At 43.6% G+C, this 19,582-nt stretch overlaps 2 protein-coding genes across 2 annotated transcripts in view; both read left to right on the top strand.

Moving 5' to 3' along the window:
* Nucleotides 1-813, top strand: part of armc6 (armadillo repeat containing 6) — a 64,068-nt gene extending 63,255 nt beyond the window's left edge. Inside the window, exon 9 of the mRNA XM_069928583.1 lies at nucleotides 733-813. Coding sequence (XP_069784684.1) covers nucleotides 733-743 — 11 coding nt within the window. The 3' untranslated portion in view covers nucleotides 744-813. The remainder of the gene's footprint in view (nucleotides 1-732) is intronic.
* Nucleotides 744-17,334, top strand: slc25a42 (solute carrier family 25 member 42). The gene is made up of 7 exons (XM_069928585.1): nucleotides 744-826; nucleotides 4,225-4,336; nucleotides 5,534-5,559; nucleotides 8,400-8,566; nucleotides 10,360-10,476; nucleotides 10,978-11,129; nucleotides 12,724-17,334. The coding sequence occupies exons 1-7, from the start codon at nucleotides 776-778 to the stop codon at nucleotides 13,047-13,049; spliced, it is 951 nt and encodes a 316-aa protein (XP_069784686.1). The 5' UTR covers nucleotides 744-775; the 3' UTR covers nucleotides 13,050-17,334.
* The last annotated feature ends 2,248 nt before the right edge of the window (nucleotides 17,335-19,582 follow it).

Genomic DNA, 19,582 nt, shown 5'->3' with positions numbered 1-19,582 from the left:
TTCCTTACCTCACAGCCATAAGCCTAATTTTCTTGCACCAACACACCTGTCTTGAGTCTTTTAAATGTCCCAATTGTACCAGCATCAACCACCACTCCCGGCAATGCACTCTTTTATGTATAAAAACAAACAATGCTGACATCTCCCTTAAACTTTCCTCCATTCCCCTTACACAGATGTCCTCTAGTATATGCTAATGTTACTCTGGAAAAGTATGCTTGGCAGTTCACCCTTTCTAAGCCCTTCATAATCTTATATGGCTCTTATCCTTTGTTATTCCAGAGTGAAAAGCCCTAGCTCTGTTAACCTTGCTTTATAAGATATGTTCTCCAATTCAGACATCATCTGAGGTAAATCTCCTCTGAATCCTCTTTAAAGCATCTTCATCCTTCCTGTACTGAACACATTACTCTAAGTATTGTCTAACCAGAGCTTTATAGACAGTTCCAGCAAAATCATGGCATTTTTTTCTTCCAATAATAATGATTCCTTACTCTGTCGTATTCCACTCTCTACTCTAACATCCACCATTCAAGATCCAAATGGTGAGAGTACAAATATTTAATCAGCTTGACTTAAGCTGAATGTATTCTAACAATACCATCTGGAATTAAATTCCCCAATGCAAAGATGATGTTTTCATGAACTTAACCAGAAGCCCAGGTGAGACCCTGCTGTTTCCCTTTCTCTTTCAGTGAGTCATCAATGTGACTTTTAAAAAATCTTTTACAGGACTCCTGTGATCCTCTGCTCTGTATGCGTGAGGGGTATTGGTATGGAGAATGTTGCAGAGAAACCTCTTGAAACTGCTCCTAGTCAAATAAAGGTAAGAATGGATTAGATTGACGAAGGGCTCAGGCCTGAAATGTTGGTCACCCTTTGCTTCCCAAAGATGCTGCGTGACTTGCTGAGTTTATTGAGCACTTCTGCGTATTGCACTACAATCCCAGCGCCTGCAGACTTTCCTTTTTAACTTAGCTTGATTGGAGCCTCTTAAGTAGAGGTGGCATTGATTGTCTGATTTCCATTTGGGCTCCAAAATTTGATCAATGTGAAATGCCTCTTAGTAGAAAAAGATAATCTTGCATTCTATGGTCATGACTTGTATTATAGGTCTAGAAAGGGTACATTTTGCTAACTTGATATACAACAGCAGTTTTGTGCTTAGGACACAATAGTGCATCTAATTTTTGTGTTGACCGAGTTGTATTAGCCAGGGGTGTATTGGGATGACAAATTCATAGGGTACTGTTTGCTAATAGGTGGTAGTGGGTCATAAAGGAACCGAGCTTGAATGGTTATAGGGTACTGTTTGCTAATAGGTGGTAGTGGGTCATGAAGGAACTGACCTTGAATGCGTGACAGCAACTAAAGAAGAGACAACCTTGGAATTTACTGTTGTAAGTTAGTAGCTTCAAGAAGCAAGGAATGCTGGAATTGTGAGTGGAGTAATGAAACAAGGCGTGTGAAACAGGTGGTGCACATGGAAATAGCATTTGCTTCTGAACAATACTGAAGGGCTTCTTTAATCTTGTGTTTTTTATTATTGTTCGACTTGCATGTTGCAGCAATTTTTCCTCTGAATTTACCTTTGATCATTCTGTGGTTTCTGTACACAAATGGAGTAAAGGTGGATCTTGTCCTTGCCCAGTGTGCATGTTTGCAGAAGCAGAAACACTGAGCTGTTGTGGTTGGGTCTGCAATCAAGGCATGTTTTCCCAAGTGTTGCTTTGGCAAGAGTTTCATTGAAGCATATTAGTAGCTAATCAGCATAGGCATGGAAACGTGTTGTGAACTCGCAATTCATAAATTTAGTTCAAATTCCTCTCAATTCATAAATTTAGTTCAAATTCCTCTCAGTTCATAAATTTAGTTCAAATTCCGCTCAATTCATAAATTTAGTTCAAATTCCCCTCAATTCATAAATTTAGTTCAAATTCCGCTCAATTCATAAATTTAATTCAAATTCCGCTCAATTCATAAATTTAGTTCAAATTCCTCTCAGTTCATAAATTTAGTTCAAATTCCGCTCAATTCATAAATTTAGTTCAAATTCCCCTCAATTCATAAATTTAGTTCAAATTCCGCTCAATTCATAAATTTAGTTCAAATTCCGCTCAATGTTATTTGAAATGATTGTTTACCGGTACCTCTCTATCGGTTATGTGTCTGATGTGGACAATGTAGTTTTGTCTTCATGTCTTCAAATGCCATCCAACAAATGAGAGTGTAACTAAAGTAGATGAGGAGAAGCTCTAAATATTTTGGGTTAGCTGTTTTTAGGTTATGGAAGGAAATTCAACTTTATGGATTATTGATTATTCCAATTTGAATTGTGTGGAGAAATTGTTATAATCTATGGATCTAACAGTTTAATAAACCCAGGGTAGATTCCTTCTGCACTCTTTCTTATTTTTAAATAATGTGGGATGAAGGTGTCTAAAGTGTTTCCTGCAACAGATTGAGGGTGCCACTGCTAAATAAGCTGTTAACTAGATGAATTTTCTGTTGAAAATCATGTTATGAGCTTTCTAGTATTTTCTGTTGATCTTGAGAAGTATGTGCCTTTGGTTCATGCTAATCTTTTTAGAAACCTGAAGCCCATAGATTTTATACGGGCATAAAAATAGTTGAGTGTGGATTTGAAGAAAATCTGTAAATCCTCCCAAGTTATGTATGTTTCCCCAGCAGCTGCTGCCCCTCTGCAAAGGGTGACAGCTGAAATAGTCATTCTTCCTCCATATTTAATCTTGCACGATCATCTAAACCCTGTCCCTTACTTTATTAAATTCCACATCGTGAGCTTGCTTTGCACGGGTTGGCTGCCATTTTCCCTGCATTACCCCAGTAACCAGATTTCTGTAAAGGTAGACTGTGATGTGAAAGGTGGACTAACAATTCCAGTTCTCTTGTACCTGGTATGTCTGATTCTTTCTTCAGTTCTGTGGAGTGTATTAGCTTTCCTTTGCTCATGGTTCTGCCCACGACTGATTGGACACCTCAGAATATTGTGGCTTGTTGTCCACAGGGATGCACACATAGTCAGTCAGCTGTTTGTCTTTTCCTGCCTTTGTTAGCTGGTCCTAATCCTACACCCTGAAATATTCTCACACTTAATCCTGAAACCCCCCCTTGTCATGGAAAATATGATCTTTGCCTCATCTCTATTTGCAATTCAGTCTATCAGTTTTTTCTGAAGATAAATGATGAATGCCTTCCATTCCAAATGCATGCACAGTGACCCCCCTCTCTCCACACCCCCCCCCCCCCAACCCCCGATCTTTCAACAACAGGTTCGCTTCAGAGTATCACAGATTCTAGCCTAAGTTCAGAATTGTGTGAACATATCCAGGAATGTCACGTTCTTGGCTGTGATATTTTCTGAATGAGATCATAAACCAAAGTCAAACTGCTCCAGGGAACCACAAAAAAAAATCTCATGACTTATTTTGAAGAACAAATTTTGGCCAATAATTTATCCTCAACAAAACCACACTAATGGCTTTATGTCCTTTAAGGCCTGAACTCTGTACACACTAACTATGATCTCACTTAAACAGCTTTTATTGTACACCTCTTATTATTGTAAATAGTTGTTAATTTGGGCATCTTACTCAATATTTGGTAATTCAATACCCACATCTCTTCATATTTAATTCTATATCAAGCCTGTGGTGATGGATGGGATGGTGTGTGGAAGTTTATACTCTGCCTGACCCAGATTTAATTGTTTCAAAATAACTTAAACAAAATGGACTTCTGACTCACGATGCACCCTCAATTATTGTGTTCTTTGCATCATTTAAATAAGACTTCCATTGAGTCAACAGACTCTGCTTTCTCAGTCTCCAGGGATTGGGGAACCTATGAATCTTAGCAGTCAGTCATTATGGATAGGCACGCTGATAGCCCCTTGTCCAGGTAGCAGATTGATAAGATGTTCTGATTAACCCTCCCTCCTCCACAATGGATACCTGCAGGTCAGGAGCGTAGGGTTGAAGAATAATCAGAACCTTTGTGTGCGTGTCCTAAGAAGTGTTTAGAACATTGCAGGGGTAGCTTTATCGCGTCATGCTTGTGTAGAACTAATTTATGCTTTGCACTTGATGTCCACAGTAAAAATTGTTTCCCTTCCTTGCTCCTTGAAGTAACATTTTTGAACTTGGTCAATAAGAGGTTGGATGCTGCTGCTCTGGATTGATCTTCTTTGTTTTTCTTGGCCAGGAAGTGAGAGGGAAACAGCACATCATTAATTCCCTCATCTCCGGGGCAATTGCTGGGGCTGTAGCAAAGACAACAGTGGCACCACTGGACAGAACTAAAATCATATTTCAAGGTAAGGCAAGCTGCTACAACAGGAAATCACTGCATCCCTCAGCATGTAATACAGCACAGAACAGACCCTTCTGTTCAACTCAGCCCATTTCACCTCCAATTGGTTGATATCCTTCTAAACCCTTCCTATCCATATCTGTTCAAATGTCCTCTGAATTGTACCTGCTCTGCAACTTCCTACAACAGCTTGTTCCAGACAGAGGCTGCCCTCGGAGTGACAAAGTTGCCCCTCAGATCCACCTTTAAATTGCTCCCCTCCCTCCTTTAACCTCTGCGCTCTAGTTCAAAAATCATCTATGAGCATTGACTTCATCTGTGTGTTCCATTCTACAGTCACCCCATAGCCTCCAGGGAATAAAAGACCCAGCTTTTCCAACCTCCCCTCCAATCACAGCCACATCCTGGTGAATCTCCTCAGCCTCCCTTTCAATTGTTTGATATCCCTCCTGAAGCTGGATAGCCAGAACTGCACTCAGTAATCCTCCCAATATTGCACCAATGAAGGGAAGTGTGCCCAACACCACCTTCACCACCCTGTCTACCTGAGTCGTTCACTACAGGGTAGGTCGGATTCCTGTTATGATGGGTAGCGCAGCATTTGGATGTGTCCATTGAGCCATATTAACGACAAGGTTGGCAAGGGGCTAGAGGGCCTGCTGCCCGAAGAGGTGATGATGCAGAAATTATCACCGCCCATCATGACATTGAGCTCCAATCCCAAAACTTATTCTGGCAGGTTGGATGGTATGAGGCTCATTTGGGGCAAGGACATTTGCGTTGGGCAGATTCCTCTCATTCAACTGGCTAAGAGTTTAAAGCTGTTTGTATGTCTTTGCCCTTCCTTCCTCTTTCACAATCCCTCTGTCACATATACCCTTTCCTAGCCCTTTGCCAAATAATTCAGAATCCAAACCAGTTCAGTTTGAGTCTACATAAACCCATCTTTAATTTAGTGCTTAATTGGCAGCTTGATCCAGACTTTTACGGACAACTGTTGAGGGAAATGGGAATGAAAGGAAAATGTGGCCCTTATATCTACCCTTGCTGAATTCCAGATCATTGGTGTCAAAGTGAATGGCGTTTTATTTCATCCTGTCTAACCCATTTGTTTGCCCATGCCTGTGTGAGAGACACTATGCTTGTGGAAGGATTATTGTAGTTGTATCATGTCTAACTATTATCTTTTCTCTGTTCACAGTATCTTCAAGCAGGTTCTCGGCTAAGGTGTGTATCATTTCCTTCTGTTTTCTTCAAGCCCACTCATTTCTGTATATGCTTTATGTGCAGATGTGTCTCGTTTTGAAGACCTGGAAAAGCTTGCTGATTCCTGTTGGTCTTGTTAACATTAGAATCTGTCCTGGAACAATTACTCTCCAGTTGACTTCAACGGGCTGTAGCATTTGTCCATATGGTATGCAGGGACATGGCTGTTTCTCAGCAATTAGATGCAGTACACATGAACGAGATGTACAAAGTTATGAAAGCACAGATAGAGGAGATGGGGATCTCTTTTCCTTGGCAAAGTGGTATATGACCAGAGGGTAGCGTTTAAGGTGAGGGGCAGGAATTTTGGAGGGGATTTGAGATCGGCTTTTCACCACAAAATAGAAGGCTATGTGGTGAGAAATGGAATTAGTCTGGATGGGTGAGTGATACCCTGATGGCTGTGAGGACTCTATGCTCTCTGATTCAGGGTTATAAATTTACAAGAAATAGGAGCAGGAGCAGGCCATCTGGCCTGTTGAGCCCACTCTGCCATTCAGTGTCATCTCTGCTGATCTGATGATATGCTTATCTCCACCTACCTGCCTTTTCCCCATATCCCTCAATTCCCTTACCATGTAAAAATCTATCCACTGCTTCAATGGGAGGTGAATTCCACAAATTCCCCACCCTCTGGAAAATGCAGTTCCTCCTCATCTCTGTCCTAAATGTACTACCCGAGTTCTGGTCTCCCCTACTAATGTAAACAACTTACCGACCTCTACCTTATCTTTGGCCATAATTTTATGTTTCTATAAATCCCCTCTTATTCTTCTAAATTCCAGCAAGTACAGTCCCAGAAGACTCTATCTCTTCTCGTAGACTAAACACTTAATCTCTGGAATCTCTGCACCTCCTCCAAAGCCAGTACATCCTTCCTCAAGTATGGACTGCACACAGTGCTCCGGATGCAGTCCCACCAGAGACTGTACAATTGCAGCATAACCTCCCTGCTCTTAAATTCAATCCCTCTACCAAAGAAGGCCAACATTCCATTTGGCTTCTTGATAGCCTGCTGTTCCTGCAAACCACCCTTTTGCGATTCATGCACAAGCACGCCCAAGTCCTTTTGCACGACAGCATGCTGCGATTGATTGGATGCATCTGCGGACTTGCTGCAGCAAATTGTCTTTGGGACAAAAACTTGATCTGAGCTAACCTTGCAGTGAAAGTCATGGATCCTGAGCAACCCCTAGTGGGGTTGCTGCTTGTATATCAGCCTCATCTATATCAGATGAACCAAACTTTATTAGGAATCTCTCAGCCACCCTTTTTAAAAAAAAAAATGCATCCTGCGTCAGTTTCATCCAGTTTGGTAAACTGCCATTGATGAGGGTGATTTCTAGTGGAAGTTGCTGTAGTGATCTAAGTGCAGGAGGATGGTACAGTGCAAAGGGTATGGACGTGGAGGATGACTGATATTTGGGTCTGAAATAAAACCCAAAATGCTGGATGTGCTCTACAGGTAAGGCTGCATTTCTAGAAGGAGAAACTGAGTTCCAGTATGAAGCCCCTTCGTCAGAACAATTGCTGGGGTTCAGATTCTGCACGACCTGTGTGCAGAGAGCAGTACATATTTTCTAGCTGACTGGGCAAAATGTTTCAAAGTTACAACTATAATTGTAACCAAAAGGCTTTGCAGTGGCCCCATACTGAACTTGTGGTGCTACAAAACTGCTTCTGCTCTCATGGGTCTTTGAACATAAAATAAAACAAATACTTCACAGAAACATTATTCAACAATATTGGTTCCAGCCCCTTGAGAAACTGGGACAGATGTCACAAGGGTGGAAGGTTTTATGGAATGCCTTGTCGAGTGGGCTGAACAGGTCTAGGAAAAGGAATTCCAGGGCTGATTTGGGCAACACGGTGGTACAACAGTTAAAAGCACTATCTCAAAATTCCAGTGACCCTGGGTTGATCCTGATTTCAGAAGCAGTGTGTGTGTGGATTTGCAGTTTTCCCTTGACCATTTGCTCCAGTTGATGTGTTGGAAGGTTAACTGACTGTAAGTCACCTCCCTGACAAAGGAATCCAAGGGGAGGTGATGGCCATGCAAGAGAGAATAAACTGCAGAAGATCAGACCAATTTGTGGGCAAATGAGTCTGATGGGGTTGTTTTGTCAGAAGCCCACGTGAATACTATCAACTAAATGGGAGCCTTCTGTGTTGAAGCAAATTAAATAACTATCTTGGCAATGAGACTGCCAGGTGTGGACATTGAGATCTGCAAGGAAGCAGAATGAAAGTGTTGAGAGCTTATGTGTTAGTGAATCTGGATTAAGTTACAGAGTTGGAAGGAACAGATTTGAAGTGGTCTCCTGCATTGCAGTGGAGCTTAGTGGCCATGGGCTTTGGGGGAGCTCAGTAATGGCAAACAGTACAGCCATGGGCAATGGCCAAAGTTGCTTTCTCCCAGCAGCACCAGGAGAATGGGAACAATTGCTGTAGATTCCTGATCTTCCTGGAATTTTGTTTTGTACAAATTAGCTCACTTGTTCCTGCCTCCTACCCATCCTTCTTACTGACGACTTTGTGTAGCCCGCTCCCTGGACTCCATCTGGCCAGCTTCCTGCTTTTACAGTGTCATTTCTTGATTCTCCCATTCTTCAAGATGGTAAAAGTTATGGAAAAATTTCCTTTTCCTATTTCTGCTTCCCAACCCCATTCAGATGACTACTGGTCCCTTCCCTGACTGTCCATCTCCCCACCCTTCTTCATTGACCAGTGGGCCACCTGTTGCCCCACCCTCCCTTTGCTACTTATCTGAGAGTAATGGTTCTTCTTGCTGTTTGCCCTAGGAAGTTGTGAAGCTGATTTACCAAACCTATCAGAAGGAAGGCTTCTTCAGCCTCTGGCGAGGTAACTCTGCCACCATGGTTCGTGTGGTCCCTTACGCTGCCCTGCAGTTCTGCTCTCATGAACATTACAAACACATTCTGGGAGCCTACTACGGAACCCATGGAAGGTCAGTACTAGAGGGCTGGGTCATCACTGAGATGTCCAGTTCTGCCCTCACCTGCTGGTGAATTGAGCTGCCATTTTGTCCCACTCCTTTGTCCTTTCCTATATTCTGGCTGAATTCTGTGATTCTGTCACAGGGTTGATGGTGGAAGGCATGCAGATGTTTTCATTTTTTTGGCTTGGTGACTCTGAAGAACGGAATGTGCCAAAATAATCGGAGCCCACGTTGAGACCTGTTCCCTCAACTTCTGAGCTAGGTTTAAGTCGGGTTTGTCTGAGTATCATGGAGAAAGAGGGAAGAGGGGTAAAAGCTGCAAGTCTGAATTTTGGAAGTTATTTAAGTGTATGTGCAAGGCAATGTTGGTTGAAGCCGACAAATATTTCTCAGTGCAGCCAGTTCTGAAACAAGAAGAAGCAGATTTTTTTAAAGTGTTTTGGACACAGTTGTTTGTATATAGTGAAGCTGAACTTGTATCATCTTAAATCTTCATTGGTTTTTTTGGGTTTGCTTTTTACTGAAGATTGCTGCAAAGTGACCTCTCATAATGCAGTACTGATCCTGACCACGTGGTGACAGTGCAGGGCAATCTGATTTTTCAAACTTTCAAACCTCAACATCCCACGTAATGGAAGTGTGGATTCCTAGTGCGCATTCAACATTATTGCGAGTTACAGCCACCATCAGTGACACAGAGCACTTTTTAGCAGTTCCCATTGGAATCAATGCCATAGGCTGCAAAGTTGGGCCCGTGGTTAAGTAAGCTGTATTAGATGGCCCATTTGAATGAACCCAAATATTGCACTCACTGAATAATCTGGTTAGTCTAACTGGCAGGTGGCCGGGATGATGGTGGGACACATACATGTCAGGTTGGAACTGTATGGTATGATGGATTTCTGAATGCCATGGTGATTTTAAAAAAAAGGAGGCCTCCATAGCCCATGACAGCAAATTCCAGAGTTTACCAAACCTGTGGCTGAAAAAATTCCTCCACCTCTGTTTAAAATGGGTGCCCTTCGATCCTGAAGTTGTGCCCTCATAGGGGGGAAGAAAACATGGAGTATCCTTCAAACTGTCCTGAACTACTTTGAAAATATTGGCTCAGTTGATCCAATATTTTGTAGTTACAGTAAAAACCCCTGGTATCTGGTACCCATGGGGATTGGTAAATGCTGGATAAGTAAATTCTCCAGCAGCTTGAGGTTGCAAGTTCGGGCCTCTCCCTATATTCTGATCACACCTTGCTGAAGGGCTAAAGCCTAAAATGTTGGTTCTGTATCTTTATCTTTGCTCCATAAAGTACACTGAGTTTCTCCAGTGTTGTCTTTTTACTTCAACCACCATTGTCTGCAGACTTTCATGTTTTACTTCTTAATTCCTTTCACTGACTCCTGATCTGTGGAAGGAATGGGATTGTTTTATATTTTAATTTTTAAATTTTAATTTAGACACACAGCCATTTCAACCCAGGAGTCCTTGCTGCCCATTTTACACTTCATTAACATCCACCCCTGGTACATTTTGAATGGTGGAAGGAAACCGTAGCCCCCGGAGGAAACCCACACAGACACTGGGAGAACATACAAACTCCTTTTAGACCCACGGGATTGGAACCTCAGTCCGGTCGGTCCCAATCACTGGCGCTGTAAAGGCGTTGCACTAACCTCTATGCCAACCATGTCGTCATGTATGGGGAGTTAAATGTTGTCCCAATTCCCTGTCTTTGGCATTAAGTGACCCACAGCATTTGGAATGGACATTTGTGAGTTTCCTTCCATTTCTCTGCTCTCTGCCAGGCCTCTACCTCCTCTGCCTCGGCTGCTGGCAGGTGCCATGGCAGGTATTACTGCCACCACACTGACCTACCCATTGGATCTTGTTCGAGCAAGGATGGCTATAACTCCCAAAGAAATGTGAGTACTCAATGAATGAAGCTTTCTGAACTACAGAGCTTTCCCAGAAGTCCTTGTTCTATTACAGATTTGAACCTCTCCACAATTCTGCCACCTTGTATCTGCCCTCACTCTCAAGGTCATTAGTCTAACCTGCTCCCACTGTGACTGGATTAAACTTTGTTTTCTTTTTTGGGTTCTTTAATGGTCAGCATCCCTCCCCCATCACTCTCTTGATCTGCCTTCTAGCCCTCTTGTCTCTCCCATTTTCCTGTACTTGCCCAAGTCCTTCTAAACTTTTTATTTCCGTCCCCACCTTTGTAGCTTCAATTAGCAGCCCATTCCAGATTTGGGCTATCCTCTGTGAGAAAAGTCCCTCTGGGCCATCTTAATACTCTCCCCTCTACCCTTCAAACTATGCCCTCTAGTTCTAGAAGGGTCTACTTTTGGGGAGAATGATGGTGAATATTCACTTTATCCTTGCCCTTGTATGACTGTGTTTGTTATGTGTTACTTGTGCAGGTATGGTAATATTTTGCATGTGTTCATCCGGATATCTCGAGAAGAAGGGGTGAAAACGTTGTACAGTGGGTTTACTCCCACCATCCTTGGAGTAATTCCTTATTCTGGACTCAGCTTCTTCACGTATGAAACGTGCAAGAAGTTACATGCAGGTATGGCAGGAACTTGTGGGATTGTGTGTTTTGGGTCGGGCTCCGAGTTTGCTCGCCCGGCTTTGGGTCGGGCTCCGAGTTTGCTCCCTGGCTTTGGGTCGGGCTCCGAGTTTACTGCCCAGCTTGGGTAGATCTGTGATGGAGTTGAGTTTGGATGAATTAACAGGAATTTATTACATGGTGACAAGATGGAGCACAGGTTGGATCCACTTGGTCCACTGGGCTGGAACAATTCATTCCACTTCCCTTCTTGTTCACAGTCTTTCCAACGTTTCCTTTCGGGTATTTAATTTCCTTTTCAAAATTCTGGTCAGTGTCTCACGTATTTAATTGAGTTTTTTTGAAAAGATATTAAAGACTGATGAGGACAGGGTGGTAGATTTTAGCAGGCCCTTTGGCAAGGTCACGTATGGTAGACTCATTTGGAAAGTCCAATTGCATGGGGTCCAGGGTGAGCTAGCTAACTGGATACCAAATTGACAATATTGGGTGACAGAGGGTGGCAATGGAGGGTTGTTACTGGGATTGGAGCCTGTGACCAGTGATGTGCTGCGAAGGCTGATGCTGGGACCTCTATTGGTGTCATCCAAATTATTAATATAAATGATAATGGATTTGATATGGTTAGTATGTTTGCTGTTAACACCAAAATCATTGGTGGAGTGGACAAGGAGGAAGGTAATCTATGATCACCACAGGATTTGGATGGACTGGAAAAGTGAGCCAAGGAATGGCAGGTGGAGTTTAATGCTAAGTGTAAGGTGTGACGCTTTGGTTAGGCTGAACTTGCACAGTGAATGGTAAGGCCCTGGAGAGTGATTATATATCAAGGTAGCTGCACCCCTAGGTCTTCAGATCATAGGTGGTGAGGAAGGTATTTGGCACACTTGCCTTCAGTGAGTATCGGAGCAGGGATGTCACATTCCCACTTGTACAAGACTTAGTGAGACCACACTTGGAGTATTGTGCACAGTTCTGGTCACCTTGTTGTAACTGGATAGGATCTTAATGAGCCAGGGCATTAAAGGTTGTGCAGAGAAGGCTGGACAGTGGAGCTGAATGGGGAAATGGATCAGCTCAGGATTAAATGGTGGGGAAGACTCGATGAGCTAAATCGTTTATTTCTGCTCTTATGGGTATATGAACACCAAAGGTAGTGGTACAAATGTAACTATAAGAGATTAAGATGGGGTAAAAGGATTGATAAATTTTAGAGGTGTATTGGCTGTATGCAAGCAGGTGAAACTAGCCTAGGTGGCATGGTACTGAGGCACAGAGGGCTATGGACCAAGTGCTGGGCAGTGGGGCTAATATATAAGGGTGCCATGGGTTAGAATGGATGTTGGGCCAAATGGCCTACTTCCATGCTATACGCATCTATGATTCACAATAAATGTACATTCCACAGATATTTGGGTGGTATTGTTTTTGGGGAATTGAGGCATGTGAGGTTAGTGCAGAAAAGTGGAGCTGAGGTCGAGGCTGCCGTGGCCTTAGTGACAGAACTGCCTTGTGATCTCTCTGGTGCGAACTCCCGAGGTTAGGATGTGTGTTCTTTGCCCCTTTTGTGAACGCTGCTTGTACTTGCTTTCAGAATACACGGACAGGCTGCAACCCTACCCCCACGAGCGGCTGCTCTTCGGAGCCTGTGCTGGATTGATTGGTCAATCTGCCTCTTACCCGCTGGATGTCGTGCGCCGGCGAATGCAGACAGCGGGAGTGAAGTGCCACAAGTATGGTGGCATCATTGAAACGATGGTCCACGTGGTGAAGGAGGGAGGTCTGGTTGGTGGCTTATACAAGGGCCTCAGCATGAACTGGATAAAAGGCCCCATTGCCGTGGGCACCAGCTTTACCACTTTCGACCTCATGCAGATCCTGCTCCGCAAATATCAGGAGCACCAGACCTTGCAAAGGTAGTAAGTAGCGTAAACGTCAGGCACTCTGGAACCTGAGGACTGGATCTAAACAATAATTTTACACTACTGTGTCCAGAATATGACTGGACGGTATTTATCAACTGGAGACAGGGCAGTGCAAGTTGTTGGTGCGGAAAATAGCAATGAAAGCACAGTCCTCTCAACCCTAACAGATTGACCTAATTTAGTATTGATCTTTGAGGCCTCTCAGTTGCCTACTTTACAATTTAAAGTTGTAATGGGTTAAAATTGCACTGGAATACTCACTGCATCGTGCACAGCTTCCTGGCTTCTTTGAGGGAGAGGAGCTCATGTTGATCTAGTAGAGAAGGAGAGTGTGCCAGCTGAATGTAACCCACCCAATTGTCTCCTACCAGACTGGGAAAGTGGATGGGTTCACTGCTGTTGAACCTTTTCCAAGATGGTCACTGTGTGGTCAGCACGGAGGAAGTGAGTGGAAGACTTGGTGCGGCCTTAACCCTCTCTGAGGGAAGCGTGGAACAACCACTTTGCTCCTGAAGCTTGGTTGAGCAGAGGTTCCCGAGTCGCTGCATCCCATTTGTTGCAGCCAGTGCCTTCAGGAAGGGTGTGGGTGGATGCAGGTGGAGTATGCAGGTCCCCTTTGCAGGAGCTGTTGGAATGGACTGATACTGGGATGGAGGTCTCCAACTGCACTTTTTTTTTAGATTTTACGGTAATATATTTGAATATTTCAAACTACTTGCATACCATGTGTGAATCAGAAATGTGAAGTTTTCTCCATCCTGAAGTGGAATAAGCCACCAGATTTTTTTTTCTTTTACTCCTATCCCCTACTTCTGACAAAAGTTTACATTTGCCAAACATTCATCTCTCTTGACTGAAGGGCTTGTGAGGAATTGCACTAATGACTTTCAAGGAAAACTATTGGTATTTGGTTGGGGTTTCTCAAGCTCTTAACCTGACCTGTGTAGAACTCTAATTTTCTGGAGCACGGTCACCCTTTAAAGAATCTTTTACATTCTCTCTTTCCTAATAATCACTCTCAGACTCTTATTAGATTGCTCTTGTGTGTGTGCCTGAGTTACTCAGCGACTGTTAGATTCTCTAACCAGTGACTCTGGCCTGGAATGTGCCTCCAGGTGGCTGTGGAGGATGAGGAGGGACCAGACTGGTCTCTGTCTCATAGACAGCCTGCTAGAAACAATTGTCAAGCCTTGTAATGGAATGGGGTGAGCAAGTGATGTGTACCTGGTGTCTGTCACAGTGACCAGCAGTGAAGTTCCCCAAGTGAGGCAGGGAGTGAAGGTTACGTGGATGATCCCTGAACAGCGAGGAGGGGAGTGAGGATCATGTGGATGACTCCTGCACTCAGCAAGGCGGGAGTGAGGGTCACGTGGATGCAAGTGGTGCTCTTGCCTGTCAGTAAATTCTGCTGCTGCTGGACCCCAGCCCCCTGTGCTAAATGATTCCTGTGTTCTCGTTATCATTAACTCCTCTCTCTCTCTCTCTCTCTCTCTCTCTCTCTCTCTCTCTCTCTCTCTCTCTCTCTCTCTTCATTCTGTATCTGCCTAAGCCATTCACAGCCGGGGGACCTGAAACCCTATGTGACCTCTGTTATGCATTCACCACTGGAATGTAAAAGGTTTGCACACAGCAGGATCCTACAAGCAGCAACCATAAAGGTGAACAAGCCATTCATTGTAGGAACAGATAATGGGCTGGATTCTGCGAGGGCAGATGGAGGTACAGTTTAAAATATTAGCCGAAGGGCAGTCCCTCCAACAATACAGCTCTTTCTCACTGGGGAATCAGGCTAGGTTTTGTGCCCAAGTCTGGGATGGAGCTTGAGCCCACAAGGTGGACCATGAGATGGCACCTTGTTGATGAACTACCCGAATACTTTTTCTACAGAATGGGTTGCAATTCAGGAGGTCTTAAAAATAAGATGTTAGAGCCATCAGTGGAGAACTGCCTCCCATCCAAGAGCTAATGCAAATGAAAGTGGTGCTTGTAGTAACTCGGTGACTCTGAGCCAGTCCAGGCCCTGTGATCCAATACAGTGGTGAAGAAGTGCTGTTGTGTGGGGAAACTTTAAAAACCGGTCCTTTCTACCCTCTGAGGGTGTGGGAGATGGTGCGCTGGCAGGTATCGCTCACTCTGATGCACACTAAAACTGAAGACCTTGTATTTTAGCTGCTGGCTGCTTTCAGGAGCTTGCTGTGTGCACTTTACAGTGGTGATCACCCTCTCTAGCTGGTTTTTGAGTGCAAGGTGTTTGGGAGGTTTGGGGCTGGGAAAAGTCAACATTCTGCCTTATCCCCAGAAGTGACTTCAATTCAAAGTTCAACTGTCGTCAGTTGTTTGATTTTTTTTTTTTCCTTGTAAATAAAATTATTTCAGAAAAACAAAATGTTGCTTTTGCTTAAAAGCAGTGTGAGATTTTCTCTCCCTTCCTGAGGTCCAACTCTGGGAGAGGAGTTCCCCTGGCCATTTCTGTCCCTGCAGCCACCTGTGGCTCGGAACGAGTAAGGATCTGGGCAGATGGGGGAAGCGGGTTCCAATTGTGATGTGAGTCATGGAGGTTACAGAACTCCAAAACTGAGCTGAGTGAAACCCAAAAGTGTTTCAAAAGATGCTGAGATTGTGGTAAAAACTCAGCCGGTCTCACAGTAAAGATCTATTACTGACATTTCAGGCTGGGAGCCCTTCTGCAAGGTATAAGCAAAAATCATGCAAACATCTTAATCAAAGACTAGCGATTAAGAGGTGGGAAGGGGATTAGTCCAGAGATAAAAGCCAAAACCTAGCTGTTACCACACTCAACCAGTGCAGTTTTGTCGGAGTTGGAGCAATCTTGACTGGGACAGCAGAATTTAGGATGAATTTGTTCGGATGTGGGAGGCTGGCAAGGAGCATCAAGGCTGCACTTGGCAGGGTCTGGTATGGTCCTCAGTGTGAAGGATATGTGCTGCAGGAACTCTTCACTGCTGGGACCTAGTTTCCCTGTTCGGCAGCAGAGGGAGCTGTTTCACAAGAGATGGTTTGAAAGTCAAAAGATGCTGGAAATCTGAGACAAAAGCCAAGTTTTGCTGATGAGTTTATTGTCATGTACAGATGCACTGAAATTCTTGCTGCAGCTTCCCAGGCAGGTAAAATACAGTAACAATCAATAAGTATGAATTAAATTATCACACCTTTTTTAATTTCAGATTTCCAGCATCTTTGATTCATCCCTCTTCTGTGGCATCTTTTACTCTGACCAAGGCACTATATAAATACAAATGACAGTTGTTTGATGATGCATTGTTTGTGACAAAATGAAGAAGGTGATGTACATAGGTTTCACACGATGTGTGACTGAACATTGTTCATTCCTCTTTGACCTATTTTTTGATGCTGATATCTTGAAGCTGAGATGAAAGCAGGACAAATGACACATTGGCCTGCAAGCAAAAAGCACGATATGAACCCCAGGCTTCAAACTTGTGGGAGTTTAGGTTTCTTGTAAATGAACATATTGACAGTAAAGCAATTGATAGAACTAGACACCATAGTACAAATTGATGTCAAATATTTTCCATTGGCATCTTCAGGCCCTTGTAACTTGTTGAACTCTTACTTTGATCCTTTCTCCTGTTCTAAATGCCTCTCTCAACACTCAATGAATTGAGTCATGGATGAGTGCTCACACTTCCCATTCGCCATCCCCTGCCAAGACATGACTACATCCACGGTCATTAAAGCCCTCCGCAGCATCTTCGCCCTGTTCGGATACCCCAATTACGTTCAGAGTGATTGGAGGTCCTCATTCATGAGTGAGGCGTTGCGGCAATTTTAAATTAAGGGATATCTTGCATAAAAAAACGAATATGTTGAAAAGGCAGGTAGGTTGAGTTGAGTCAATGATCAGATCAGCCATGATCTGACTGAATGGCAGAGCCAGCTCAATGGGCCGGATGACCTACTCCTGCTCCTATTTCTTATGTTCTTATGACTAGGCAACCAACCTACAACCCCTGCTGATAGTACATTGTCCATGAGTTGTGTTACTGGAGCAATTCCACACACCCCAATACTTGGCGCTTTTTTTTTTAAAAAAAAGAATTACTACAAGATTGGGTCATGAGGTATGATTAACCATAAAACCATTCACGGAGCGGAAACAGTAGAAGAGACATTATCAATAATTTTTTTGGCTGTGGTGTGGAGCAATCAAGATTTGGTTTCTTCCATACTTCTCTACTACCAACTACATAAAAAAAAATTTTAAAAATTGTTACATGAGATGAAAAGAAAACAAGGTTTTTTGCTTAACTGTGCTGTGGGCCCTGTTGAGAATGGCTGCATGAGAGACCCAGGTTGAACTGATACTCTGCCTGTTGGGGGGGGGAGGGGGGTCCAAGTGGGTTGAGCAGCAACAGTGGGAGGAAAAGAATGGTTGATGTTTCAGGCCAGAACCTTTCATCGTGGTTTATCGAGTCTTGACGTTGGGTTCTGGCCTGAAATGTCGACCAATCTTTTTCTCCCACTGTGCTCATTTGTTTCTCGAGATTCCAGCATCTGCAGTCACCTGTGTAGCTCCAGGATTGGAGTACATCTATATCTTGCCCAACTGTACATGGTCTTGAGCTAAGGTGGGAGAATATTAATTTTGATTATGTTGCAATAGAAGAGCAAATGTCTCCCCCCCCCCCCCCCCCCCATTGAACAGTGTCACTCCAGAACTACAGTGAATGCATTCCATAGTTCCAACTGATCCATGCCAGCAATGGGGTGCCATTTAGAGTCCGAAAAGACTTGCATCTCACCCTGCCAACATCTCCCTCCATTTCTTCCTTCTGAGTTTAGTGACATCTCTGCAATTTCAATCACTCCCTGTTCTCGTCATCCCACAAGGATTGTTTTTTATGTCTCCTCTAAATCTTCTGTAATCTGGAGGATCTCACAGAAAGTGTTGGTCATCTCTCTTCCACTACTGACATTCACCTTCTGGGCTGATAATTTCCTGGTGGTAATAATCCTCAGACCCCATGTCATCCTTCAGGACATGCTAATTATTGAGAAACTGACCTGAAAGGGAATGTCTGGTGCCGTTATTACTATATTTGGAATGACGTTCCCTCCACTAAAACTAAGTTTTGCGATTTTGATAGAAAAATCCAATGAAAGACAGAAGGAATTAATTGACTAAAAACAAGGTTCCCTTGTCTCAAACCAAAATTTAGTGCTGAGTTTGACTTCCTGTAGGGTTGGGGTGCTGAGGCCATTCGGAGGATTTAAAGAGGATGCAGATAATGTTTTGAATGATTGAGGGTTGTGGGTAAGTGGCACAGAAGAGGAGCTGAGGCCAGTATACAACCTACTTTGTACTCATTCCTGAGAACAGTCCCTGAAATGTCTCCATTAATCACTATGGTTACATTTACTGGGTTATGGCAGGCTTTGGTATGATGAAATATCACAGCTATAAGATCCTCCACACAGTGGGAAAAGCACAGGTTGCCATAAAAATGTCACTGCTCACTGTTTTCTCTGCAGTGGAACCAAGCATTCAGAATTGATGCATTGAGTTAGAATGAAGCTTGGATCAGAAATCTGCAATCAAAATCTAACTTTAAAAAAAAACCCAATACAGACAGGGTATAGTTCGTTGTGTTTTAACCCATGTCTGTTAGACATGCCTGCTGTCCCCTCCCCAGGCCTTCAGCCTGGCAACTGTTGCTACAACAAAGGTCTAACTAGGCCCAAAAACAGATGCACCATTTAACCTTGCATGGTAGCATTTCATTAATTTAAATTCTGATGCTTTTAATGTGTAGGCCAAATGAAGGCAGCTTTCTTAACCCTTTGAGTGCTGAACAGGGTCAGTCTCATAAGTGCAACCTCCAGATTTGCTCGGGACTCGTCTGGATTTAGAGTCTCTCAACAAACCCTAGAGCAATATAAAATAAACAGCACATCCAAAAAATATAATTATCAGCAATGAGGATGTCAGAATTGAAGGAAACGCTGTCTCTTGGGACCAAAAGATTGGGTGTCCAACATGTGCTTCAGCTCCTGGTTGTCTGGCAGGAGCTTGGATCCAAGATGGCGAGAGAAAGGGAGAATGAAGCGGTTAAGCATAGCAATGAAGGCAGAGGAACTGTGTTGAAGCGGAACACGATGGCAGAGGACAAGCGTCGTAGTGATGTAGGGAAACTTGCTTGCGTTTATTTTAACACAAGAAAGCTGTTAGGGAAATGGACAAGCTACGGTCGTGGATTGATACAGAACAGAGGGATGTTGAAGGAGGTTTGGCAGCTTAATGTTCCAGGGTACAGGTGTGAGTGGGAAGATAGGTGGGTGGGTTGCAATATTAGTCAAATATATCACAGGCTTTAGAACCATAGAACATTACTGCACAGAAACAGGCTCTTTGACCCTTCTAGTCTGTGCTGAACTATTATTTTACCTCATCCCACTGACTTGCACTCAGTCCATAACCCTCCGTACCCCTCCCATTGATGTATCTTCAGATGTTAAAATTGAGCCTGCATTTACCACGAGTAGCTC

The sequence above is a fragment of the Narcine bancroftii genome, chromosome 3 (genome assembly GCF_036971445.1).
Source record: "Narcine bancroftii isolate sNarBan1 chromosome 3, sNarBan1.hap1, whole genome shotgun sequence".
In the NCBI taxonomy this organism is placed as follows: domain Eukaryota; kingdom Metazoa; phylum Chordata; class Chondrichthyes; order Torpediniformes; family Narcinidae; genus Narcine; species Narcine bancroftii.
The sequence above is the reverse complement of the archived record's forward strand: the minus strand, read 5'-3'. Positions and strand labels throughout refer to the sequence as shown.

What these genes read in the sequence shown, in the direction of transcription:
- slc25a42 (XM_069928585.1), top strand. Translation starts at nt 776, where the DNA reads ATGGAGAATGTTGCAGAGAAACCTCTTGAAACTGCTCCTAGTCAAATA. An exon ending in CTGCTCCTAGTCAAATAAAG is followed by an intron (nt 827 to 4,224) that starts GTAAGAATGGAT and finishes TTTCTTGGCCAG; the next exon opens with GAAGTGAGAGGGAAACAGCA. An exon ending in AACTAAAATCATATTTCAAG is followed by an intron (nt 4,337 to 5,533) that starts GTAAGGCAAGCT and finishes CTCTGTTCACAG; the next exon opens with TATCTTCAAGCAGGTTCTCG.